Source organism: Oncorhynchus nerka, linkage group LG9a (assembly GCF_034236695.1).
Source record: "Oncorhynchus nerka isolate Pitt River linkage group LG9a, Oner_Uvic_2.0, whole genome shotgun sequence".
Taxonomy (NCBI): domain Eukaryota; kingdom Metazoa; phylum Chordata; class Actinopteri; order Salmoniformes; family Salmonidae; genus Oncorhynchus; species Oncorhynchus nerka.
Window position 1 is genome coordinate 18,145,432 of NC_088404.1, and position 27,445 is coordinate 18,172,876.

Here is a 27,445-nt window from a genome sequence, read left to right on the forward strand (position 1 = left end):
AGAGAAGAGAATACTACAGGACAGAGAAGATCTGCGCGACAGTTCTGAGCGGAACCTATCATTTTATAGTTTAATTGATATTGACCGTAGCCTCCTTTAGTAGACATTGTATCAACAAGTTACATTTATGTTTTTTTTTAATACACACTGCCAGTTATTAACACGGGTAAATCCGTTGAGTGAATTATGACACTAATCTGATACGGAGCAAGATTGAACCGAACACCGTTACCCGTGCAGCAGACCAGACCGCTCTCCGTTGGAAATAAACCACGATATATTTGGTAAAATCTTCAAATCAAATAGACTTGTGAAATAAGAAACGGGGGATCTCATTTTCATCTTGAAACGAGTTGAGGCGAGAGATAAAAAGCTGCTCTATTGTAAACTAATCCTTGCCCTTCGGGCGTTTGAATAGCCCAGGGCAAGAATTCTACTAGCCCTCCTTTTATTTAGAGACGGACTGGCTTTCTTCTCATAAAACTCGACGGATTCATCATATCAGAAAAAGCAAGGCTCGGACAAAGACGGATATAAAGCAAACGACGACACAACTGACATAAACAGAGATAAAATCGGAAGGGAGAAGAGTTTCCTATGTCTTCTGGATCCGTGTCCTCCCAGGTAAGGACGCAATATGTTTCATTTGTAGTTTTATTTGGTGGAGAACATGTAGTCTGTCTGACACTACAGTAGAATCTTAAAGACACAGCTACTCTATAAAATCATTGCGTTGGTGAATATTTTCCGTGATTAAACCACAACGTTTTTAAACGTTTGGACTCCACACACCAAGAAAAGTGAACCGGCGGTAGCCCTATTTGGATACCAGTGGATTGTGACATATTTGTTATATTTTACCGAAACGCAGGAGAACGCAAACTTCAGTGACTGATCCCCAATTACATCCTAAAAGTGTTATTCCCAGTTTATTGCCGTGCTGTCAGAAGAGAGAGCGTTTGGGGGAATAGGCTAGAGTATATCAAGCCCAAACTTGCTTTTAAAACGTTATTATAGGCTATTCGTTTCTCTTTCTATTCAATACATGTGTTCTTGATTGAATTCATGTGTGAAATAATATGGATACAGTAAGGAATATTACATCTCAGAATATGGGGAAAATATGGGTGAAATGTATGTAGTTTCCTTTTGGTTTTATAACATGAAATGTTTTTCTTTTTAAATCGATTTCTTATAATACTGGTTTCTGGCTAAGCAGAGGAGATAACACCCTGGAAATGAGGACTCAGTATGTTCTGCTCAGCAGCCCCAGGCATCTTGCCCCTGGGCGAAACACTGAATGAAGTTCACCTCCTGTTCACCTTTATGGTTCAAAGAACCTCTGTACAATGGAGAGACTTGGTGGGGGGATGGTTGTTTCAATTTGTCCAGAAGCTGCATTTTTCCCAGTGGCCTGGGGTCATGAATGTCCTCTGTTCCCTCAATGTGGGAAACTTCAACTACTGTCTGCAGCCCATGAATATTGTATTCATGTTAATTGGGGAACGTTCATGCTTATTGTATCTCTGAAACAGTTTGATTGGCTGCTAGCCCTACTATAGTCTAAACTACTGTACAGTCTTGCACCTCATTTGCTACTACTTCATGTCATTACTTCATCAGTCGCCTAACTTTAAAGGTCCAATGCAGCCGTTTTTATCTCAATATCAAAGCATTTCTAGGTAACAATTAAGTACCTTACTGCGATTGTTTTAAATTAAAATGGTAAAGATAGAAACAAAAATAGCTTCTTAGCAAAGAGCAATTTCTCAAGCAAGAATTTTACTAGGACACTCTGGGAGTGGGGAGGGGAAAACTGAAAACTTGCTGTTATTGGCAGAGAGGTTTGGAACTGTCTTTCTTATTGGTCTATTAACTAATTTACTCCATGGTGTTGTCACCAGCCTGGACAAAACTCCATCCCACTAAAACAGGCTGGAATTGTAGGCAGTATTTTCAAGCAGCTCTTACACTAAAAGGGCATTAGCATCATTTTCACAATTGAACAGTATTATTTCAACCTCATAAGGTGGAAATGTATGTATAAAACACAGTCAATTCACGTTTTTGACTGCACTGGGCCTTTAATGAAAATTAGACATCTCACTATTTTTCACTTTACTACTCTCAGGGCAGATACAGTACACACTTCTAATACAAATACTATCTGTTTCCATGTGTTGCTATAGGAGGGAAGGAGTATGTCCAGGATGTCTATGAGTCGTTCTCCAGTTTCTCCAATGAATGCCCAGGGCATCCCATCACCGGCCCAGCTGACTAAAGCCAATGCCCCAGTCCACATTGATGTGGGAGGACACATGTACACCAGCAGCCTGGGGACTCTCACTAAATACCCAGAGTCTAGGTAAGGCCATTACAGGATGCATCTGGCACCGCCAGGCTCTCACTAAATACCCAGAGTCTAGGTAAGGCCATTAAAGGATGCATCTGACACCGCCAGGCTCTCACTCAATACCCAGAGTCTAGGTAAGGCCATTACAGGATGCATCTGGCACCGCCAGGCTCTCACTAAATACCCAGAGTCTAGGTAAGGCCATTAAAGGATGCATCTGACACCGCCAGGCTCTCACTCAAAACCCAGAGTCTAGGTAAGGCCATTACAGGATGTATCTGGCACCGCCAGGCTCTCACTCAATACCCAGAGTCTAGGTAAGGCAATTAAACTGCCTTAATTTTGCTGGACCCCAGGAAGAGTAGCTGGCTAATGGGGATCCATAATAAATACAAATACAAATACGGGATACATATGGCACCATATTTCTTCATGAGAAATGACATATTATTGAACGATACAACAAGTTCATAGACAGCTTCATACTGACACTGCATTATGACTGATACATTACTAGAATACTTATAGAAATCCACACAACATCATGTTGAAACAATAACTTTGGTATCCATGATAATTTTTGAGAGATCTAGCAAAAAAAAGAGAGAGAAAAGGCTGGAGAGAAAAGAAAGGCTAGATTTTAATAGCTTTTTGGAGGACAAAGAAAGAGTGGAGAAGGCAGAGAGAGAGAAGGCTGAGCAGCCTGGAGCTGTGAGGTGACACTCCTGCTGGAAGAGTAGAGGACCACCTCAGGCAGAGAGGAGAGAAGTAGAAAGATGAGTAACTGGGCTTATAGAAATCAGTTGGCATCGATTTCTGGAGTGGGAGAGGGAGAGAGAGAGGACAAATGTGAATAACCCATTATGAGTATGTGATTCAGAAGTTGTAGTAAACCCTTAGTATTTTCTATACTAGAATAAACAACATGCAGTTGTAGCCCACTTCCTGCCTACAATGTAAGTAATGATCAAACACTAGAAACAAGTTTTACAGTTCTCTAAACATACTTCAAGTACTACTTGATTCAAAGTATGAATTTAGAGCTCTCAACCATTGACTTTTTCTGTTCTCCAGAATCAGTCGTCTGTTTAATGGAACAGAGCCGATTGTACTGGACAGTTTGAAGCAGCACTACTTCATCGACAGGGATGGAGACATATTCAGATACATTCTCAGCTTCCTCAGGACCTGCAAACTACTGCTCCCAGAGGACTTCAAGGTACAGTACACACTACAGGACAGCTCTCTTCCAGCTCAAATACATGACATTATGTACTGTATGTCTAACAAAGGTGGTTTGGTTGAACTATGCTCGCGTAATAAGGTAACTTGCAATAGCCATGAAGACTTGTTATTTCTTTGAGCTAATGACTAGGCTGTTGTTCAGCGGGCTAACACAGTCTCTGAACCAGAGGCACCTCATTTCCACATATACAAACAATTACAATCATAGTATCTCTCACAGAGATTTCAGGATGGTCAGGCAAATGAAAACATGACTGTAAAGTCGTACAATTATCCTGCTGTGCCTAGAAACACATCTTTATCTTCATTCTATCACTGTGTACCTCTATAAGCTCTCAGTGTGTGTAAACTCTGTAGCTTTCTGACACTTTAATCAGGTCTCCATTTCGCCCTGGGCTCCTACAGGGGTCGATTCTGCATGGCTGGAAGCAGGGACACTGTGTATTTTGCTAAATTGATGTGTGTGTGTGTGTGTGTGTGTGTGTGTGTGTGTGTGTGTGTGTGTGTGTGTGCGCGCAAGAGTGCTTACATATGTGTGTGTGGTTGTGTATCTGGCATCTCACTCATCTCTCTCTCTCTGTAGTTAGTGTAGCTGTGTTATTCTGTGCTTTGCCCAGGATGACTAAAGTGCCCTGCAGATAGAGCCTTCTTTTATAAAACACATCTATCCCTCGCTTCAAGCCTACGAACGGAGGGGAGCTAAGGAGGCAGGCTTTGATACAGAGAGGAGCCTGAGGGGGTAGCAGCTCTGTGTATGGCTGATGTCAGAAGCAGTTTGGAGCAAATGTAGAGGGAAAAATAAGCAGCTCTCTCTTTATCTCTCACGCAGTAGTTATGAACAGAAGTGTCTGCTGTGTGTGTGTGTGTGTGTGTGTGTGTGTGTGTGTGTGTGTGTGTGTGTGTGTGTGTGTGTGTGTGTGTGTCAAATCAAATGTGATGAGTCAAAAGAGATTAGTGCAAAAAAGGTCAATGCAGATAGTCCGGGTAGCTATTGGTTAACAATTTAACTAACTATTTAGCAGTCTTATGGCTGGGGGGATAGAAGCTGTTCAGGATCCTGTTGGTTCCAGACTTGGTGCATCGGTACCACTTGCCGTGCGTGTGTGCTGCAATAGTATCATAATATTGAGCATGCAAGGGGAAAAGACAAGGGGGGTGAGATGTACATATATGTTTTCTGTGTGGAGATAAACATTTGGTATAAATGAATCCATCACATACATTCAACAGAAGGAAATATGTGTGTACTTTAAATCAAATCAAATTTTATTTGTCACATACACATGGTTAGCAGATGTTAATGCGAGTGTAGCGAAATGCTGGTGCTTCTAGTTCCGACCATGCAGTAATATCTAACAAGTAATCTTACCTAACAATTTCACAAAAACGACCTTATACACACAAGTGTAAAGGAATGAATAAGAATATGTACATAAAAATATATGAATGAGTGATGGCCGAACGGCATAGGTAAGATGCAGTAGATGGTATAGAGTACAGTATATACATATGAGATGAGTAATGTATGGTATGTAAACATTATATAAAGTGGCATTGTTTAAAGTGGCTAGTGATACATTTAATACATACATTTTTCCATTATTAAAGTGGCTAGAGTTGAGTCAGTATGTTGGCAGCAGCCACTCAATGTTAGTGGTGGCTGTTTAACAGTTTGATGGCCTTGAGATAGAAGCTGTTTTTCAGTCACTCGGTCCCTGCTTTGATGCACCTGTACTGACCTCGCCTTCTGGATGATAGTGGGGTGAACAGGCAGTGGCTCGGGTGGTTGTTGTCCTTGATGATCTTTTTGGCCTTCCTGTGACATCGGGTGGTGTAGGTGTCCTTTAGGGCAGGTAGTTTGCCCCGGTGATGCGTTGTGCAGACCTCACTACCCTCTGGAGAGCCTTATGGTTGTGGGTGGAGTTTGTGAGTGTTTTTGGTGACAAGCCGAATTTCTAAAGCCTCCTGAGGTTGAAGAGGCGTTGCTGCGCCGCCTTCACCATGCTGTCTGTGTGGGTGGACCATTTCAGTTTGTCTGTGATGTGTACGCCGAGGAACTTAAAACTTTCCACCCGCTCCACCACTGTCCCGTCGATGTGGATAGGGGGCTGCTCCCTCTGCTGTTTCCTGAAGTCCACGATCATCTCCTTTGTTTTGTTGACATTGAGTGTGAGGTTATTTTCCTGACACCACACTCCGATGGCCCTCACCTCCTCCCTGTAGGCCGTCTTGTCGTTGTTGGTAATCAAGCCTACCACTGTAGTGTCGTCTGCCAACTTGATGATTGAGTTGGAGGCGTGCATGGCCACGCAGTCGTGGGTGAACAGGGAGTACAGGAGAGGGCTGAGAACGCACCCTTGTGGGGCCCCAGTGTTGAGGATCAGCGGGTTGGGGATGTTGTTATCTACCCTCACCACCTGGGGGCGGCCCGTCAGGAAGTCCAGGGTCCAGTTGCACAGGGCGGGTCTAGACCCAGGGTCTTGAGCTTAATGACGAGTTTGGAGGGTACTATGGTGTTAAATGCTGAGCTGTAATCGATGAACAGCATTCTTACATAGGTATTCCTCTTGTCCAGATGGGTTAGGGCAGTGTGCAGTGTGATTGCGATTGCGTCGTCTGTGGACCGATTGGGCAAATTGGAGTGGGTCTAGGGTGTCAGGTAGGGTGGAGGTGATATGGTCCTTGACTAGTCTCTCAAAGCACTTCATGATGATGGAAGTGAGTGCTACGGGGCGGTAGTCATTTAGCTTTCTTGGGAACAGGAACAATGGTGGCTTTCTTGAAGCATGTGGGAACAGCAGACTGGGATAAGGATGGATTGAATATGTCCGTAAACACACCAGCCAGCAGGTCTGCGCATGCTCTGAGGACGCGGCTGGGGATGCCGTCTGTGTGAGTTGAAATTGTGTTTTGCCGTCTTTAGGTTCTCTTCAAGTAAAGTGTTACTGATATGTTTAATACTTTGAATGCACTATATATTACAATAGTGCCCAACACCTCTGGGTATCCTGAAATTCAAACCCTGTGTGTGTATTATCGTTAAATTAGCTTTGATTCCAGGCAGTCTATTAGTTAAATCCTTTGTTGTTATCAAGTTAAACACGTTTATCTATCCTGACTATGACAAAGCAGTTGGCTGACAAATAACCACATCTAGCAGACATCCAGGCTGTGCCCATACCAGTTTGTTTATGAACATTAGTGTGTGTGTTTGTCGGTGCATCTATGCTTTCTTGCGTTTGTGTGTGCGTTGTGTGTACAGTATGTATCCTTGCTTCAACAGTATGTGTTTGTTTCTACTATGGCAGGACTTCCCCCAGCTATACGAGGAGGCTCGCTACTACCAGCTGACACCCATGGTCCGCGAGCTGGAGCGCTGGCTGACAGAGCGGGAGGGCCAGAAGAGCCGGCCCTGCGAGTGCCTGGTGGTCCGAGTGACCCCTGACCTGGGTGAGAGAATTGCCCTCAGCGGGGAGAAGGTGCTCATTGAGGAGATCTTCCCCGAGACCGGAGACGTCATGTGTAACTCGGTGAACGCCGGCTGGAACCAGGACCCCACACATGTTATCCGTTTTCCGCTCAACGGCTACTGCAGGCTCAACTCAGTTCAGGTATGGACGCTAATGAAGTTCCATAGGTCAGCGCTGTTATGTGGTTCCTTCCAGGTAAACTCGGTTATGATGTGGTTCCTTCCAGGTCAACTCTGATATGTGGTGTCTTTCAGGTCAACTCTGTTATGATGTGGTTCCTTCAAGGTCAACTCTGTTATGATGTGGTTCCTTCCAGGTCAACTCTGTTATGTGGTTCCTTTCAGGTCAACTCTGTTATGTGGTTCCTTCCAGGTCAACTCTGTTATGTGGTGTCTTTCAGGTCAACTCTGTTATGTTACACTGCAGAGCAGATCAGGTCATCCAGTAATGCTGAAGACTCAAACTAATCTCAGTAACATGGCAGATAGACTCACTCCAGTCACTTTGCAGAACCAGTTCTAAACTCAAAGCTTATCTTTGAGTGCTGTCGGCTCAACTAAGTTCAGGTGCTGTGTAGTTCTAGGTCAAATCCGTCATACGTATAAGGAAGAGGGTATAACAAACAATAGCATACTCCGCACTATAACTGTGCAGCCTGAGATCCTCTGGCAGGGCACTGTTGACCATTCCAAAGTCTAGGTTGAAAATGAAAGGAGACCAGGCATTTGCAATTAGGGCCCCTGAACTTTGGAATGGTCTTCCAGGGGAGATCAGGCTTATAGATTCAGTGCCTGTTTTTAAATCCCTGTTCAAGACACACTTTTATAAAGATACTTGTAATGTATGATTGCAAGGATTTTAATTGTCCTTCCTCCTGTATTTGTTTCTTGGTTTGTACTTTTATTTTATGAAGTGAACCCTCTTGTTACCTGTATTGAAAGTGCTATACAAATAGTTTGGATGAACTAATGTCAAATGTCTAAAGCTCCTGTCTGTCTGTCTGCCTCTCTCTGTCTGTCTGTCCTGTGCTCCCTGTAGGTTCTGGAGAGGTTGTTCCAGAAGGGCTTCAGCATGAGGGCGTCGTGTGGTGGCGGAGTTGACTCCTCCCAGTTCAGCGAGTACGTCTTGTGTCGCGAGCTCCACAGGGGTCAGTCCATCGGCACCACCACCACTATCCGGATCAAACAGGAGCCTCTGGACTAGGTCAGGAGGAACAGAGGGACCCCTGAGATAAGATGTTCAACAACCCCAGTGCTCATCTCCAGGTCCTATCTACACAAAACACTGAAGGAGGACTCTTTATGCTTGGGAATATCATGTGCCAATGGCAATGTTTATTGGGCAAGCGAGATGTGAGAAGGTTGTGATTCTATTGAGACTCAAATAGTCTATGGAACTCTTTCTGCTGCCGTTTCCAAGGGAAACGGTCAGTCACCTCTGGACTATTGACAACTAGCAGGAACAAGGAAATAGCTCCAGTAATATGGTGCTCAGGTCCAGCTTAGGTTTCACTGGGGACTCCTGTTCAAGCCTAAGGATGGGTCTACTGGTATGCCAGATGACCTCCAGTTCAGAGACATTGTCTGCGTTTATACTGGCAGCCCAATTCTGATATTTGCCCAATTATTGAAAAAGATTCGATCTGATTGGTCAAAAGACCAATAAATGTCAAAAGATCAGAATTGAGCTGCCTGTGTAAACACAGCCAAAAATGGCCATGTCCTGCTCTGCCACAGGAAGAACATGGCTCTGTGTGTTTGCTGCATTTCTTGACAACTTCCTACACTGTTCAATCTGAATAGGTTATATACTGTATGTGTAGGTATTTGTACAATTAAATGTTAAATGGACAATATGGGGTCTTTTTAAAAATATATATCGCTTTCATGATAAATATATTAGAGGAAAATTTAGATTTTGTATGTGACAATATAGCGATGAAGTGCACATAATTAAGATTTTTTTATAACTGCAATTTCAATTAATATTTAGGATGTGTTTGCTTACGGTAAGTCAAAATTTTCCAGTTGTGAAGTCGTATTGACAAAAAGACAACTGTCTCTGACTGCTGTTCGTTTTGTATAAGACCGTAATCTCTAGAGGACAGACAAATAGCTGGGACATTTTGGTTCTGTGTTGCCGGGATCAATAAAACCACAATAAGACAAACTCAACCTGGCACACACCATCAAAGAAATTAGGATATTTGTGCTTTTCAATCACTTTCTTTATTATTGTTTTTTTTGCAAAGGTACAAACAATACTAAAATTGCATCACCTGAAATGCGTCAGGTTTGAATGCACAGACAGTAGGAAATATAAATAGTCACAAAAATGTGTCCTTCAACACATAATACAGTAGCTGGGTTCTTAAGACCCAGACTCTAAACTTGAATATACATACACCACAGCTTTATTTCATTTATCAATTAGAACTATGCACTATATAAACAAATGCATGTTACAGTAAAAAATACATTTAAAGCATTAAAAACCTTTAATGGACAGTCATTTCAAAGTCAAACTGAAAAAGGGCTTTTGACCCCCCAAAAAATAAGGAAGCAGTAGTATCCCATTAGCATTATAAAAAAATACTTGACAGATCGCCGCGACAGATTGACATTTTGATGTTGATCATCAGCATTAAAAGTCAATCACTCAATAGATATTGTTAAGCGGTGCTGAAACTTCTGCAAGTGATGGACTTTTCAGTTGATTAAAAAGTTCCGGATGGAATTTCAGGTCTTGAGAAAACTATATAGGAATGGTGCTCAATATTATGACCACATTGTTAATTGTCATCTTCATTAAAATTGTTGATTAGCCTGAGTGAGTGTATAAGAGAGCCAGCTCCCTGTGTTCTGTGATGAGGTTGAATCTGAATAAGGATACTTATATCTTTAAATGGATCCTGGTAATTAATCTAGATTCACGTCTACAATAGGAGAGATTAGTTTATGTTATGAACCATTGAATAGAATATTAGAATTGGCTCACAATTTTTTATAACACACACACAAAAAAAATCTTAAGATGTTTCACTCTTCTGCCAATAGTAATAGGAACCCTAAAGTACCATTATACCAGCCAAACCTGGGTCAAATACTTGCAAGTAATTAAGGTGGGCTTGATTTAGCTTGGCGTTTGCATTTAAAAATTGTACTATTCCATGGGTTCTGTTGTACCAGGCAATCTAAATCGAGCTCATATTTCATATTTGAAAGTATTGGATCCAGGTCTGGAACTAGTATGTATACACGTTGTGTTTTAATAGCAGGCATCACAGTTCTTCCTGGTACATTTATCTGACCACTATCAAAACAATAGGATTCTCTGCAACATTCATCTTATGGTTTGGTAAATTAAAAAGGTAGACTCAGAGAAATGATCTTGCCACGAGCAGCAGATATTGAGATGAGCAAGATGCAGTCATACAGTATCTGCTCCATGTGCACGGGTTCGCTTCACGCTGTTCAAAGCGTGGGAGCCGAGGGACCAAAACAGTGGAGAAGTTGAGCCTCACGCGTCAACGCTCTTAGTTGTTGAGGAAATTGACCCACTGCGGTTCACTTTCTGCATCTATGTCATATCGCTGAGTCTACCTTTAAAACATGTTACAATATGAGTTGTTTTTTCCCCCCAAACTCAGTACTTGCCCAGAACATAATATGCAAACATTATCTTTCATTTTGAAATGGTTCCTTCCTCTTCAATATGTTGGGGAAAACATACATATTTATCAAAGGTGTGTGCGCACAGAAAAATTACTACACCTTGTGTGGGCCAGTTTTCCCGCAAAGGTTGGTATTTATCAATTTTGAATTTGAAGTGCATCTCCATGTAAATCTCAGACCATGCGTAGGTATAACTTCTAATGGTCGATCAACTGTATTGCAAGCAAAGATTGTTATTTTGGGGGAAATTGAGGTGTTTGATGCACAGGAATTATAATAATGGCTACCATTTATTAATTGCTCATTCAATAGCCAACCATGCTCAAAAGCAAATAGGCTGGTAACCTATGACAGTATGGGTAGTCTACAGTATTGCTGTGCGATAGGAGTGTGATGTCATAGCCTATTTAATCTCAGAAACACAATGTATTGATAAACAAGATATTGAACAACAATTCATGTGGGCTGTAGGCAACATTTACTTTTAAATTGTTCAATAGACAATCAATCTTGCAGAATGCACGACCAGTGTTTGGTACTCGCAATAGGCAGAATGCATTTTTATTTTCAAAAGACTCTGCAAAAGATTAAAACATTCTGCCCACACCTCTACAAAAATGTAATCAAATTTGCTATTCAGCTTTCTTTTAGAAAAGGACATGGCCCAGTTCCAACATTTCCAAATCATACAGCTAATGAGGGCATTTTGTTAAAAATATATAATGTAATTTTGTTCTGATTTATCACTGAAAACATGCGTATGTGTTGCATGGGACAGTTTGTAGGATTTATCAATCTCCAAGTATGCCAGAAATCCTACAATCTCCAGGTATGCCAGAATTTAGTAAGAAATGTACGCACAGTTGATAAATAAGGCCCCTGGAGAGCACAGATCCTGACCACGGTGACCAAACAATCCTGTTGGTCCAAGTCTAAATATGATGTGATGTAACATCCTTAGTGGCAAATCATTAGGCTTAAATAGCAAGGACCCCGACATAAATATTACTACTGTAGGTTGTTTGAGAGCGACGCAACAAATTGGGACAGAGACTCAAGGCATCTCGAGGTACATAGGAGTCATGGTTTAAAAAAAATGCTGTTGTGTGCCCACCTGCCAGCTTCTAGGCTCTCAGCGTTGTAAAGCACACAGCTAGCGAATGAGACTAGACGTGATGTAAAAACAAGGATGTGGCCAAGTGAAAGAGTAGCCAGTGTACCTGTCCTAAGGGGCAGTATGATCTGGGAGCAACGTTAGGGTGGTGTGGGGTTGCTTAGCTTCAGATGCAAGGGGTGATATATGATAGTGTGGTATGGGAATGAGGGTGTGTGTAGAGATGGGGGGGCTATTTGATAATGCAGAATGGGAATGAAGGCATGTGTAGAGATGGGGGCAAAGGGGAAACTTTACTTATCACAAATGTGTTATGGGCATAGTACAAAGCCCTGTGTTACCCCTACGTTAGGAGAGCCTTATCGAGTAGTAAGGATTTGCATCAGGTCGAGTACAGAATCATTGTGGACGCCCTACTTCAGGAGAGTTGTGTAGAACAGTAAAGATTTGTATTGGGTCGACTAGAGAACCCTTATGGATTTGTAACGGGCCGGCTGAGTACTAAACCCTGTAGGACGTCATACTTCAGGAGAGCTGTGAAGAACCGTAAGGATTTGTAATGGGCTGAGTACTGAACCTTGTGGTACCCCCACTACTTCAGGAGAGCTGTGTAGAACAGTAAGAATGTGTAATTAACTGAGTACTGAACCCTGGGGGACTTCACTACTTCAGGAGAGCTTTATAAAGCAATAAGGACCTGGATGTGGCCCTCTCCTGCTCCAGGCAGAAGATAAAGTCCCTGAGGTTGACTCGCGTGATCCGCTGACGGAGCTGTTGGCGGGAGGAGGCAGCTGTGGAAGAGCCATCCCCTGAACCCGAAGCAACCTGAGGACAAAGGGACGACATTAAAAAAGTTACATCTACTAGTAAGTGATTTAGGGTTGTTTTAATTGACTTAAAATATCTGTGTTGGCAATGTGTATCAAAACAAGTAGGCTCAAGCAATAGTAATGCAGGCACGGAACAAGCAATGCAGTTTTACTAACTAGAGAAATTTAAATTCAGCCCAGGCTTGTGTATGCATCACCACAGTTTCATACAAGGTGTGGACACAGCCTGAGGGAAACGGTCACACCCTTAGCCTACGGCTCCAAATCGCAGAAAAAGCTTTCTCAAGATTCTACACCACCTAAAAACAACACTTCAAAACAGCCAGTATCAAATAGTGTGGCTTGAATTGATGCATTGTTTTGCATACTCCTGAAATGTCCTAAAGCTTTTTTGAATGGGTGAGGAAATTGTACATGTCTTAGTGAACTCAGTGCCTAACCCAATAACCCTGTGGTGGTGTATGCTGAAATAAAGACTTGGGACTATTTGGAATTAGGTTTGCAAAGGGTCGGAAACTTCCCAGGAAATTTTACATGGGAAGGCTGGAAATTTGGGGAATTTTCCATCAATTCATCAAAAAAAGTTAGCTTATAACAGTGAATCTTTTTTGTGGGATACACATAAGGCAATTTTAGGTTTTGTGGCATATTTTAGTTAAACTATCCCTAATTCAATGAAATTGCAACCCTTTTTCATAAAATAATAAATGGGCAAATACTGTATAATCCAGGTGTGCAAAGCTCTTAGAGACTTATCCAAAAGACACTCAGCTGTAATCGCTGCCAAAGGTGCGTCTACAAAGTATTGACTCAGGGAATACTCATGTAAATTAAATATTTTTTGTAATTACATTTTCAATGCATTTGCAAAAATTTCTAAAAACATTTTTATTGTGTGTAAAACCTATTTCATCCACTTACAATTCAGGCTGTAACATAACAAAATGTGGAATAAGTCAAGGGCTATGAATACTCTCTGAAGGCACTGTATGTAATGGTTGTTTTGTGAGCCAATGGTGGTTCCGATTATATAAATTGAGTGTATATTCTACTTCTCTGTGCTGAGAGCCTGAGGGGAGAGCTGACACTAGAGGATAGGAATGAGGCTCCAGGTCCATACAGGAACACAATCAGAGCATTATACAGCTTAACAGCCTGCAGGCGTGGTTACCTCCTGCACACAAAACACGCACACACCCTCTGCCCAAGGGTGTGTACTCCATACTGGCACAATGAACGCCCCCAACGTTACACACCCAGTGGAGTCTCCAACGAGATGCTACAATCACCCACTCCAATCAAGCATGATGGATAGCACGAGATCCCTGCTCTTCTGACTAAAATCGGTCAAAGATCCTTTTGTGATATAACTGTGACTGATTCCCTTTCACACGGGAAGTTGGAGCACATTGAAGTGAATAGGAAATTCAGCAAGTCTTAGAGGGCAGTGGAAGTTGATAAACTATTGATAAAACCAATGCGGTTTGGCTCTTTGCTTTCATCAGGGTTTTTTGAAAAACATGACAAATAATTGTTCGACTTGTTGTCTTCTCGTCGCTGAGCTGCCTTCTTTGTAACTACTCTGCCCTGAGGTTGGAGCCCCATGCAGCCCCAGCAGGCCCCTTAGCTCCCATCTGCAGGCGTGATCAGGGTTGAGATATAGACACATCAGCCTGGCACGAGCCCTTCAGGCCGTTTGGGTATGTATGAGGAACGGCTAATAAAGGAGTCAGGCAACCTTTCTGCATTTCGAACTCATTAAGCTACAGTAGAAAAATAAACAGCCCATAAGGGACTACCTTGTTGACTTGCTAACTATCAACTAACTGACTGACTGACTGTAGTCCAACATACCCATATTACAAACTAGCTAGCAACAAAAGCAGCTCACTGATTTGAAAGACTAGCCAACTTCCTGACTAGCTCACCGACTGGCTAACCTATCAACTGGTTGACTGACTAGCTTGCTAGACGTTCATTTGGCTTGGTAATTCCCCATTCTTTTCACGCTGAGGCATCTGTCAAAGTTCATGATTACACCCTCCCCTTCCCTACAATGTTCCCTCGCTTGCATTCCCTCCCTCTCCTAATCGTGGCTCTCACCCCGCACAGAGCCCCCTTTGTCTGGGATCGCTGTGGGGATACCTCTGGGCTGGATGTGGGTGGGGGTGGAAGGTGGCGTGACTGAGGCACCCATGCTGCAGCCGCCCCGGGCTGTGTTCCCCCTCAGGCTTATTTCTGCAGAGCTGAAATCTATGGCTCCCCTGAGGGGGTGAGAGGAGGGGGGGCTTGGAGGGGGTAGAGCGGTGCAGACACCCATAACAAGCCTAGAGGCCCTTACTGACCCCCTTCACTCAACTCTGGTCACATTCACACTGCTGGATAGAAGGGGGGGGGGGGGGGGGGCGTGTATTGATGACAGAGTAGAGTGAACGAAGCTATCCCCACTTAAAAATGTTTTCTTAAAATGTGATGGAAAGTCAGGTGGTGAAAGTCATTGGGGAATGAGGATATCTGTCAACTTTGAATATCCGATTTGTGTGTTCCTTTTCTTACTGCCACATTTTAGCACCCTTACCTCTGTGCCCGATGTGGAGCCCCCTGGCGAGTCCATCTTGCGTTTCTTGCGGGGCCCGATGGCAGCCAGGGCAGTGAGGTTGGCTTCACGCTGCCGGATCTGGGCCTGCTCCGCCTGCTGCATCTGAAAGGGGAAAGGGAGAGAGCCACAGACATGTTTACTCTCCTGGCTGATTTACACCCTGAACAGGATCTATCATTGGCAGCATAAAAGCTGGAATGGGGAAAGTTACAGCGCCAAGAAGGTGCCGTATAATGAGCCATGAAAAGACCGACAGTTCAACAATCTAATAGGCCTACATATAGAGCTGCATTTATCAGACTATTATTATCTGTTCAATAGGGGGGAGAGGAGGAAAGAAGTGTTGAGGAGACAAATCAATAGGAGACTAACCAATAGGAGACTAACCAATAGGAGACATAATTCAAGGCAACGATGATGTCCTCATTAAGACACTGTAATGCTAATTGAAAGAGGTGCTGCACATGGTACGCTCAGACACACACCCTGGTGACGAAGTACAGTGAGGCACAGGCTAGCGTGTGTGTGAAAGGAGCACTGTATCTTCAGGCATTATGAGGTCACAAGGCAGAGAGTGGGGCTCTGTCGGTCTAGCCAAGGTTGCTTCAGGTCAGGTCCTTGCCTGCCTGTCTGCCTGCTTGATGAAGTGGTAAAGGCACTTCATCACACTTTCTGAAACTAGTCTATCACACAGGCCAGAGGCCTGCAGGGCCCAAGGACTGATGGTTCTTTCTACCTGTTAGTAGTAATGATTTATTAATGTCACAGATTTATTTTGATTTTTTTCCACCTTTATTTAACCAAGGTAGGCTAGTTGAGAACAAGTTCTCATTTACAACTGAGACCTGGCCAAGATAAAGCAAAGCAGTGCGACACAAACAACAACACAGAGTTTACACATGGAATAAACAAGCATACAGTCAATACGATTGATTGGACAGGGAGTCCATTCACCTGATGTCCAAAGTCTGAATTAGTTCCCAATTAGAAAGAGATAATAAAAACCAGAGGTGTTTTGGTTTTTGGCCCACTAGGCGTTAAACCAGGGGTGACCAACCCTCCTCCTGGGGAGCGACTGGGCTTGTACATCTTTGTTCCAAGCCCAGCACAAACACAAATGATTCAGCAAAACAAAATATTGATTAGGCAACTTTTACAATGCACTTTTACAATGCACTATAATTGTATTTATTTTACTAGGAAAATCAGTTAAGAACCAATTCTTATTTTCAATGACGGCCTAGGAACAGTGGGTTAACTGCCTGTTCAGGGGCAGAATGGCAGATTTTGTACCTTGTCAGCTCGGGGATTTGAACTTGCAACCTTTCGGTTACTAGTCCAATGCTCTAACCACTAGGCTACCCTGTTCAGAATGATTGAACATGTCCTGACCTGGGCTCCCCTGTCCAGATCTTTATGGATAATGCTCTCTGGCTGGTAGTGGCGAGGCACTGTCCAGACAGACAGTGTAGCCCAAGGCAGAGCTATAATACGGGGAGAGCTAGCTTCAAATAGTGGCATGGTTGGGAAGGTAGCAGGACTATATGGACTATATGGAGAATGTGTGTATTTTGGTGGGAAGTTCTTGCATACCAGTCTGTAGCTGATAATGGACTGCATCGGTTTTTTATATTGTACATGGACATTAATAACATGTCAATAGCTTTAAAAAAAATTGAAGCAATTACCTCCTTAGCTTTCGCCTTCAACCGAGCTTGTTCTGGGTCCTCCTGTCTGGCGCGACTCTATAGAGTAGAGAGAGAGACCGGTTAGAGAGACAAAAAAGGTGCATACTCGGTTACGAGAGAGATATCGGGGCAATAGCTTAAGACAATGCTATAGTCTGAAACCAGTGCTTATTATAGTATTTACAGTGTATTTTGGAAAGTATTCATAGCTCTCGACTTTTTCCACATTTTTTTATGTTTACAGTTATGTTTTTCTGAAATTGATCAAATTATTTTTTCCCTAAAAAAATCTACACACACAACCCCATAATGACAAAGCAATTTTTTTTATTTTTACAAATGTATTAAAAATGAAACATTGAAATTGACATAAGTATTCAGACCCTTTATTCAGAACTTTGTTGAAGCACCTTTTGGCAGTGATCTTGGGTATGACGCTACAAGCTTTGCACACCTGTATTTGGGGAGTTTCTCCCATTCTTCTCTGCAGATTCTCTCAAGCTCTGCCAGGTTGGATAGGGAGCGTCGCTGCACAGCTATTTTCAGGTCTCTCCAGAGAAGTTCAATTGTGTTCAAGTTCGGGCTCTGGCCTGGCCACTCAAGGACATTCAGAGACATGTCTCAAAGCCACTCCTGCGTTGTCTTAGCTGTGTGCTTAGGGTCATTGTCCTGTTGGCAGGCGAACCTTCGTTTCAGTCCTCAGTGCTCTGGAGCAGGTTTTTATCAAGGATCTCTGTATTTTGCTCTGCTCATCTTTTCCTCGATACTGACTAGTCTCCCATTCCCTGCCACTGAAATACATCCCCACGGCATGATGCTGCCACCACTATGCTTCGCCGTAGGGATGGTGCCAGGTTTCCTCCAGACTTGACGCTTGGCATTCAGGCCAAAGAGTTTAATCTTGGTTTCGTCAGACCAGAGAATCTTGTTTCTCATGGTCTGAGAGTCTTTAAAAAATATATATATATTTTTAGAATTTTACCCCTTTTTCTCCCCAATTTTCGTGGTATCCAATTATTGTAGTAGCTACTATCTTGTCTCATCGCTACAACTCCCGTACGGGCTCGGGAGAGACGAAAGTTGAATGTCATGCGTCCTCCGATACACAACCCAACCAGCCGTACTGCTTCTTAACACAGCGCGCATCCAACCCGGAAGCCAGCCGCACCAATGTGTCGGAGGCTACACCGTGCACCCGGCAACCCGGCCCGGCACTGCGCCCGGCCCGCTACAGGAGTCGCTGGTGCGCGATGAGACAAGGACATCCCTACCGACCAAGCCCTCCCTAACCCGGACGACGCTAGGCCAATTGTGCGTCGCCCCACGGACCTCCCGGTCGCAGCCGGTTACGACAGAGCCTGGGTGCGAACCCAGGGACTCTGATGGCACAGCTGGCGCTGCAGTACAGCGCCCTTATCCACTGCGCCACCCTGGAGGCCCTATGGTCTGAGAGTCTTTAGGTGCCTTTTACTGCAGGCTGTCATGTGCCTTTTACTGAGGAGGGGCTTCCGTCTGGCCACTCTACCATAAAGGCCTGATTGGTGGAGTGCTGCAGAGATGGTTGTCCTTCTGAAAGGTTCTCCCATCTCCAGAGGAACTCTGGAGCTCTGTCAGAGTGACCATCTGGTTCTTGGTCACCTCCCTGATCCTATCCCTTCTCCTCCGATTGATCAGTTTGGCCGGGCAGCCAGCTCTAGGAAGAGTCTTGGTGGTTCCAAACTTCTTCCATTTAAGAATGATGGAGGCCACGGTTCTTGGAGACCTTCAATACTGCAGAAATGTTTTGTGCCTCGACACAATCCTGTCTCGGAGCACTACGGACAATTGCTTCTACCCGATGGCCTGGTTTTTCCATATATAGACAGGTGTGTTCTCTTCCAAATCATATCCAATCAATTGAATTTACCACAGGTGGACTCCAATCAAGTTGTAGAAACATCTTAAGGATGATCAATGGAAACAGGATGCACCGGAGCTCAATTTCAAATCTCATAGCAAAGGGTCTGTATACTTATGTAAATAAGGTATTTAGGTACCGGTATTTACATTCACAAAACTGTCTAAAAACCTGTTTTCGCTTTGTCATTATGGGGTGTTGTGTAAATTCATGAGGATTAAATATATATATATTTTTTATAGATCTTAGAAAATGGCTGTAACGTAACAAAATTTGAAAAAAAGTGAAGAGGTCTGAATACTTTCCGAATATAATGTGTTTAAAAGGCATAGTACATCCAAATGACAAAATGACAAATTGGTTTCCTTACACTGTAAGCAGTCTATGGATAAGGCATGAGACAAATTCATGCTTTGGTTTAGTTTCCAGGGCACCGTTTCCACATGCTAACGTTTTAGCATGTGTCACAAATCCCATTCAAGTCATGGGACCAATATAATTTTTTGCGCATCATGTCCAGAATCATATATAAGTGACTTTGTTGAGCTTCACAATTGATTTTAGATACTTCGGGATGATTTGGACATGATTGAAAATTGCTCATAATATTGGTCCCATGACTTGAATGGGATTTGTGCCACAAATGCTAAAATGTTATCATGTGGAAACAGTTCCAGGGAAAATAAAGTTTCCCTGTGGAAACTAAACCAAAGCATTGATTGCTGTCATACCGTGTGCATAGACTGATTACAGTGTAAGGAAACCAATATGTAATATTGTAATTTGGGTGAACTATCCCTTTAACCACAAGATTGTGACTTCCGGGTTGGAGCGAGCGGTCGCATCCGCACTCGGTCCGCAGGTAGTATTACATTTCATTACATTTCATTATAGTACAACGGTTTGATTTGTCTAATCTTAGCAATTTCTTCTTAGCTAGCTACATAGCCGTCTTTGTATCATAGATAATTGCGTAATTATCGTATTTCGTCGTCCTAACGCAGTCTACACTGCTATCTGCCCTGCAGCTAGCCAGCTAGCTAACGTCCACCGTCTACCGATTAGCAGCACAACTATTTCACTCAACTGAACGACTTGATTAGTGTAGTGTTAGCTAGCTACATAGTTGTCTTTGCTGTCTTCGTATCCAAGATAATTGTGTAGTTTAGAGTGTGTAGTTTTAGAGTGATTATCTTAATTTACCGAGGTTAGCTAGCCAGCTATTTGTCGTCCTTAACGTAGGAGACACTGCTAGCTAGCCAACAGCTAGCCAACGTCTACCGAACAGAACTTCCGCACTCAACAACCCGGTCGCATTTCGCTTCGCTCCACAGGTAGTATCACATTTTTCATTTCATTTCATTACAGTACAACGGCTTGATTTGTTTGATCGTAGCTAGCTACATAGCTAGCTACATAGCCGTCTTTTGTATCAAAGATAATTGTGTAGTCTAGAGCGATTTCCTAGGTTAGCTAGCCAGCTATTGTCGTTCTTTTAACGCAACGTAATCAACACTGCTAGCTAGCCAGCTAGCCCCGAATAGCAGCACAGTAGAAACTATTACACTCAACGGAACGACTTGATTAGTGTAGTGTCAACAACGCAGCCACTGCCGGCTAGCCTACATAGTCAACAACGCAGCCTCTGCCAGCTAGCCTACTTCAGCAGTACTGTATCATTTTAATCATTTTAGTCAATAAGATTCTTGCTACGTAAGCTTAACTTTCTGAACACTCGAGACGTGTAGTCCACTTGTCATTCCAATCTCCTTTGCATTAGCGTAGCCTCTTCTGTAGCCTGTCAACTATGTGTCTGTCTATCCCTGTTCTCTCCTCTCTGCACAGACCATACAAACGCTCCACACCGCGTGGCCGCGCCACCCTAATCTGGTGGTCCCAGCGCGCACGACCCACGTGGAGTTCCAGGTCTCCGGTAGCCTCTGGAACTGCCGATCTGCGGCCAACAAGGCAGAGTTCATCTCAGCCTATGCCTCCCTCCAGTCCCTCGACTTCTTGGCACTGACGGAAACATGGATCACCACAGACAACACTGCTACTCCTACTGCTCTCTCTTCGTCTGCCCACGTGTTCTCGCACACCCCGAGAGCTTCTGGTCAGCGGGGTGGTGGCACCGGGATCCTCATCTCTCCCAAGTGGTCATTCTCTCTTTCTCCCCTTACCCATCTGTCTATCGCCTCCTTTGAATTCCATGCTGTCACAGTTACCAGCCCTTTCAAGCTTAACATCCTTATCATTTATCGCCCTCCAGGTTCCCTCGGAGAGTTCATCAATGAGCTTGATGCCTTGATAAGCTCCTTTCCTGAGGACGGCTCACCTCTCACAGTTCTGGGCGACTTTAACCTCCCCACGTCTACCTTTGACTCATTCCTCTCTGCCTCCTTCTTTTCCACTCCTCTCCTCTTTTGACCTCACCCTCTCACCTTCCCCCTTACTCACAAGGCAGGAAATACGCTCGACCTCATCTTTACTAGATGCTGTTCTTCCACTAACCTCATTGCAACTCCCCTCCAAGTCTCCGACCACTACCTTGTATCCTTTTCCCTCTCGCTCTCATCCAACACTTCCCACACTGCCCCTACTCGGATGGTATCGCGCCGTCCCAACCTTCGCTCTCTCTCCCCCGCTACTCTCTCCTCTTCCATCCTATCATCTCTTCCCTCTGCTCAAACCTTCTCCAACCTATCTCCTGATTCTGCCTCCTCAACCCTCCTCTCCTCCCTTTCTGCATCCTTTGACTCTCTATGTCCCCTATCCTCCAGGCCGGCTCGGTCCTCCCTCCCGCTCCGTGGCTCGACGACTCATTGCGAGCTCACAGAACAGGGCTCCAGGCAGCCGAGCGGAAATGGAGGAAAACTCGCCTCCCTGCGGACCTGGCATCCTTTCACTCCCTCCTCTCTACATTTTCCTCTTCTGTCTCTGCTGCTAAAGCCACTTTCTACCACTCTAAATTCCAAGCATCTGCCTCTAACCCTAGGAAGCTCTTTGCCACCTTCTCCTCCCTCCTGAATCCTCCTCCCCTCCCCCTCCTCCCTCTCTGCAGATGACTTCGTCAACCATTTTGAAAAGAAGGTCGACGACATCCGATCCTCGTTTGCTAAGTCAAACGACACCGCTGGTTCTGCTCACACTGCCCTACCCTGTGCTCTGACCTCTTTCTCCCTCTCTCTCCAGATGAAATCTTGCGTCTTGTGACGGCCGGCCGCCCAACAACCTGCCCGCTTGACCCTATCCCCTCCTCTCTTCTCCAGACCATTTCCGGAGACCTTCTCCCTTACCTCACCTCGCTCATCAACTCATCCCTGACCGCTGGCTACGTCCCTTCCGTCTTCAAGAGAGCGAGAGTTGCACCCCTTCTGAAAAAACCTACACTCGATCCCTCCGATGTCAACAACTACAGACCAGTATCCCTTCTTTCTTTTCTCTCCAAAACTCTTGAACGTGCCGTCCTTGGCCAGCTCTCCCGCTATCTCTCTCAGAATGACCTTCTTGATCCATATCAGTCAGGTTTCAAGACTAGTCATTCAACTGAGACTGCTCTTCTCTGTATCACGGAGGCGCTCCGCACTGCTAAAGCTAACTCTCTCTCCTCTGCTCTCATCCTTCTAGACCTATCGGCTGCCTTCGATACTGTGAACCATCAGATCCTCCTCTCCACCCTCTCCGAGTTGGGCATCTCCGGCGCGGCCCACGCTTGGATTGCGTCCTACCTGACAGGTCGCTCCTACCAGGTGGCGTGGCGAGAATCCGTCTCCACACCACGTGCTCCCACCACTGGTGTCCCCCAGGGCTCTGTTCTAGGCCCTCTCCTATTCTCGCTATACACCAAGTCACTTGGCTCTGTCATAACCTCACATCGTCTCTCCTATCATTGCTATGCAGACGACACACAATTAATCTTCTCCTTTCCCCCTTCTGATGACCAGGTGGCGAATCGCATCTCTGCATGTCTGGCAGACATATCAGTGTGGATGACGGATCACCACCTCAAGCTCAACCTCGGCAAGACGGAGCTGCTCTTCCCCCCGGGGAAGGACTGCCCGTTCCATGATCTCGCCATCACGGTTGACAACTCCATTGTGTCCTCCTCCCAGAGCGCGATCCTGGACAACACCCTGTCGTTCTCAACTAACATCAAGGCGGTGGCCCGTTCCTGTAGGTTCATGCTCTACAACATCCGCAGAGTACGACCCTGCCTCACACAGGAAGCGGCGCAGGTCCTAATCCATGCACTTGTCATCTCCCGTCTGGATTACTGCAACTCGCTGTTGGCTGGGCTCCCTGCCTGTGCCATTAAACCCCTACAACTCATCCAGAACGCCGCAGCCCGTCTGGTGTTCAACCTTCCCAAGTTCTCTCACGTCACCCCGCTCCTCCGCTCTCTCCACTGGCTTCCAGTTGAAGCTCGCATCCGCTACAAGACCATGGTGCTTGCCTACGGAGCTGTGAGGGGAACGGCACCTCAGTACCTCCAGGCTCTGATCAGGCCCTACACCCAAACAAGGGCACTGCGTTCATCCACCTCTGGCCTGCTCGCCTCCCTACCACTGAGGAAGTACAGTTCCCGCTCAGCCCAGTCAAAACTGTTCACTGCTCTGGCCCCCCAATGGTGGAACAAACTCCCTCACGACGCCAGGACAGCGGAGTCAATCACCACCTTCCGGAGACACCTGAAACCCCACCTCTTTAAGGAATACCTAGGATAGGATAAAGTAATCCCTCTCACCCCCCTTAAAAGATTTAGATGCACTACTGTTCCACTGGATGTCATAAGGTGAATGCACCAATTTGTAAGTCGCTCTGGATAAGAGCGTCTGCTAAATGACTTAAATGTAATGTAAATGTAAGATACATCCAGCCTGAATGAACAACAACTCATAATAGTAACTATAATATAACCATAAAGATCCTATTCAATTACTAAATGTCATAAACCCTCAAAGTTCCAGAATCATAATATCAGCCATTTGTCCGGGAGACATCCAAACCAACCTAATTGGAATGATCAGCAGCAGAGGTGTAGATAATGCATTTCCTGTTTTTACTTATGGAGGAAAATAAAAGTCAGGCATGTGATATATCAGAAAGTGTAATAGAATTATTTACAACATAAAACATTTTCAAAATATACAGTTCATGCAGGTTTTATACCAATTTTCTATATAAATATCCTCTAAAATATATGCAAACAGTCCATCAATGTCTACATTTTTTTGTTTTCTTGGGAAGCTGCGAGTGTTATCAGTACTTGTTGCATTTACAACTTGTCTAAGTCTTATCATTAACTGATTTCAGCCAGTGTATTGCTGTGGCTGTTATATGGAACGTTGGCATATTGGCAGTTAAATTGAAAAATTATTGGAATCATTCCACTAAAACTGGCTGGCTACACTCTTATAAAAAAGGGTTATTCGGCTGTTCCCATAGCAGAATCCTTTGTGGTTCCAGTCAGCATCCTTTTGTGTTCCATGTAGAATCCTATGTAGAAAGGGTTCTACCTGGAACCCAAAAGGGTTCTTCAAAATGTTATCCTATGGGGACAGCCTTTAAGGTTCTAGATAGCAATATTTTTCCTAAGAGTAATTAGCTAACAAACATACTGTGCAGATAATCTTCAGATTTGAGTGTGAGTACGCCCCAGTGAAGGTGGGCTCTGTTCAAACTCCACTAATTACCTCTGTTTTCAGGTGTCACATCCTTCCCAAGATCAAGTGTACACACACACAATTGTGTTGCTCAACTCAAAACAGTGCAGCTATTAACGGGCACTTCGAGTTCAACTTGTGATTTGGGGGAATGCAGTAAAGTGGTAATGACCTAGAGCCAGTGAGCATGTAGTCAGGTGGTGGTCTGTCTCTACTGAACACTACTCTGTTCTGTAGGTACCTTGGCAGCCTTGAGTAGGACCTCTCTCTCCTGTTCGTCCTTCCTCTGTTTCTCCATCCTTTCCAGCTGCTCAAAAAAGCGGAGCTGGGCCCTGACGTCTGTCGATGGCTCATACCATTCCTCATCCTGCAGAGAGAAGGAAGGGAGAAGGGAGAGAGGGAGAGTGAAAGAGAGGGGAGAGTGAAAGAGAGGGGAGAGAGGGAGAGTGAAATAGATGGGAGAGAAGGAGAGTGAAAGAGAGGGGAGAGAGGGAGAGTGAAAGAGAGGGGAGAGAAGGAGAGTGAAAGAGAGGGGAGAGAAGGAGAGTGAAAGAGAGGGGAGAGAAGGAGAGTGAAAGAGAGGGGAGAGAAGGAGAGTGAAAGAGAGGGGAGAGAAGGAGAGTGAAAGAGAGGGGAGAGAAGGAGAGTGAAAGAGAGGGGAGAGAAGGAGAGTGAAAGAGAGGGGAGAGAAGGAGAGTGAAAGAGAGGGGAGAGAGGGAGAGTGAAAGAGAGGGGCGAGAAGGAGAGTGAAAGAGAGGGGAGAGAGGGAGAGTGAAAGAGAGGGGAGAGAGGGAGAGTGAAAGAGAGGGGAGAGAGGGAGAGTGAAAGAGAGGGGAGAGAGGGAGAGTGAAAGAGAGGGAGAGAGGGAGAGTGAAAGGGGGGAGAGAGGGAGAGTGAAAGAGAGGGGAGAGAGGGAGAGTGAAAGAGAGGGGAGAGTGAAAGAGATGGGAGAGTGAAAGAGAGGGAGAGAGGGAGAGTGAAGAGAGGGAGAGTGGGAGAGTGAAAGAGAGGGGAGTGAAAGAGAGGGGAGAGAAGGAGAGTGAAAGAGAGGGGAGAGTGAAAGAGAGGGGAGAGGGAGAGAGAGAGAGGGAGAGTGAAAGAGGGCAGAGTGAGAGGGGAGAGAGGGAGAGTGAAAGAGAGGGGAGAGAGGGAGAGTGAAAGAGAGGGGAGAGAGGGGAGAGTGAAAGACAGAAGGGACAGGAACGATGGTGTTTATGTAGTTTGTGTACTGCTCATGTTGTTGTTCATACGTTATGTGTTATTCATATTCACGGTTTATGTACTTCTGTTCATGACAACCCCTACTCTCCCTGCGCTTACCTTGCCCCCGTCGGTGCGGTGCTGGGCGATAGTGGACACTTTCTCCAGCATGGATCTCAGCCTGGCCTGGGTAGCATGGGAGATGTAGTTCACTGTCTCAGCTGGGACCTCGGTCACCCCAAATCTCTTGGCTGAGAGAAAAGACATCAGCTGGGGTTAAAGGCACACTATATTGGGACAGCCAATCAATGCCATTATCTCGGGTGGGATGGCAAGGTGTGGCCAGTCATTTATTGATGATCGACAGACATCAGGGCTGAGCTCCACTACTTTCAGCAGCTTGTGTCTTACACCAGTCATTTCCTTTCAAATCCATGAAGGTAAGTGAACAATTGCCTCTCATCTGGTATGACCTACCAGCCTCCATGATGCGTCTGTGCAGCAGGCCTGGCGGGAGGAAGGCCTCGTCCTTACAGGAGCGGATCTTGGTGCCCACCAGCTCAGAGTTGGTGGCCATGATGCGGGCGTTTTCCTCGTTCAGGTTTACCCCCGCCATGGACGCCACGTCATTGATGTCATCGTCATCTCTAAAGACATACAGTACACACAGATCAGGGTGTGATCATAGAATTGGCCAGATAACATTGATAATATCTTGGTTCATTACACCATGTAGATTTCAAGTCAATTTCTCAGAGGATATGAAGTTATTTACACTGATCAGGGACGGGAGTTTATTTAGCTTTAGTATGTTTCTACTCTACCGTTGGGTCAAAATCTGTGAAATACTGCCATCCTGTGGTTGATCGGTTTACATACACCATGATGGAAAAGTTTTAAAGTATCTTAGGGGGATTTCACACCCCAAATGAGTTTGGAGTGGTTTTGTCTAACTCTGGTGTGTTAACCCCCTTAGTTTGGTTCGTTGGGAGCATTCAACAACACACAGTGATTCTCTAAAAAAGGATGGTCTCAGTCCGATTCAATTCATACTGTGGTGCGGTACGCTGCAGTTGAGAACAGTCTGGGCCAAACACAGGAACATAACCAGTCATGCACTATTATTGGTTGTGTGACTGAGAACATTTGGTAAATACATGCAGCATCATAACTAGATATCTCTGAAACATTCTGTGAGTAGCAGCGTATTTATAATCGCATCCGATTCAGATTAGGTGAGACGGGGTCTATACCGGGCATATAGTCTACTGAATATAGTCTATTCCCGCTGCAGTTAGAGCAGCTATTGAGCTGTTTCCTCACGCATGTTGTTGGAAGTCCAAAGCGAAAGAATTATGAACATTGGGACACACAAGTGATGCTTCATGAAAATCATAAATAGATTTTTGTTTGTTTGACATTTGGCGATGTAAAACCAACCTGACCAAATGAAAAAAATACAATGCAACAAATAATTGAACTCTGATTTGAACTATAACTCAAAACTGTGTGTGTAAACATTGTTGGCCCAACAATGCCAAGAGCCTTGAATAGGTTTATAGTTTTCCTCTACCAACCAGGATATTACATTGACATGTTAGTCATTTAGCAGACGCTCCTATCCAGAACAAGTTACAGGAGCACATATGGTTAAGTGCCTTGCTCAAGGGCACATCGACAGATTGTTCATCTAGTCTGCTTAGGGATTCGAA

General features: G+C 44.7%; 2 protein-coding genes across 3 annotated transcripts in view; one reads left to right on the forward strand and one right to left on the reverse strand.

Annotated features, from left to right (window-relative positions):
- LOC115133985 (BTB/POZ domain-containing protein kctd15-like) lies at window positions 1-10,749 on the forward strand. The gene is made up of 5 exons (XM_029667472.2): window positions 1-624; window positions 2,190-2,365; window positions 3,428-3,572; window positions 6,907-7,209; window positions 8,107-10,749. The coding sequence occupies exons 1-5, from the start codon at window positions 598-600 to the stop codon at window positions 8,269-8,271; spliced, it is 816 nt and encodes a 271-aa protein (XP_029523332.2). The 5' UTR covers window positions 1-597; the 3' UTR covers window positions 8,272-10,749.
- LOC115133984 (transcription initiation factor TFIID subunit 4-like) overlaps window positions 9,239-27,445 on the reverse strand; it is a 23,295-nt gene continuing 5,088 nt past the window's right edge. For both annotated transcript variants that reach the window (XM_029667471.2, XM_029667470.2), the window contains exons 10-15: window positions 26,211-26,380; window positions 25,854-25,984; window positions 24,775-24,900; window positions 16,974-17,030; window positions 15,265-15,387; window positions 9,239-12,681 (exon numbers count right to left, since the gene is read on the reverse strand). In XM_029667471.2, coding sequence (XP_029523331.1) covers window positions 12,520-12,681; window positions 15,265-15,387; window positions 16,974-17,030; window positions 24,775-24,900; window positions 25,854-25,984; window positions 26,211-26,380 — 769 coding nt within the window. In that variant the 3' untranslated portion in view covers window positions 9,239-12,519. The remainder of the gene's footprint in view (window positions 12,682-15,264; window positions 15,388-16,973; window positions 17,031-24,774; window positions 24,901-25,853; window positions 25,985-26,210; window positions 26,381-27,445) is intronic.

Coding starts and splice junctions, on each gene's coding strand:
- LOC115133985 (XM_029667472.2), top strand. CDS start 598: ATGTCTTCTGGATCCGTGTCCTCCCAG. Junction 2,366..3,427: donor ACTAAATACCCAGAGTCTAG/GTAAGGCCATTA, acceptor TCTGTTCTCCAG/AATCAGTCGTCTGTTTAATG. Junction 7,210..8,106: donor GCAGGCTCAACTCAGTTCAG/GTATGGACGCTA, acceptor TGCTCCCTGTAG/GTTCTGGAGAGGTTGTTCCA.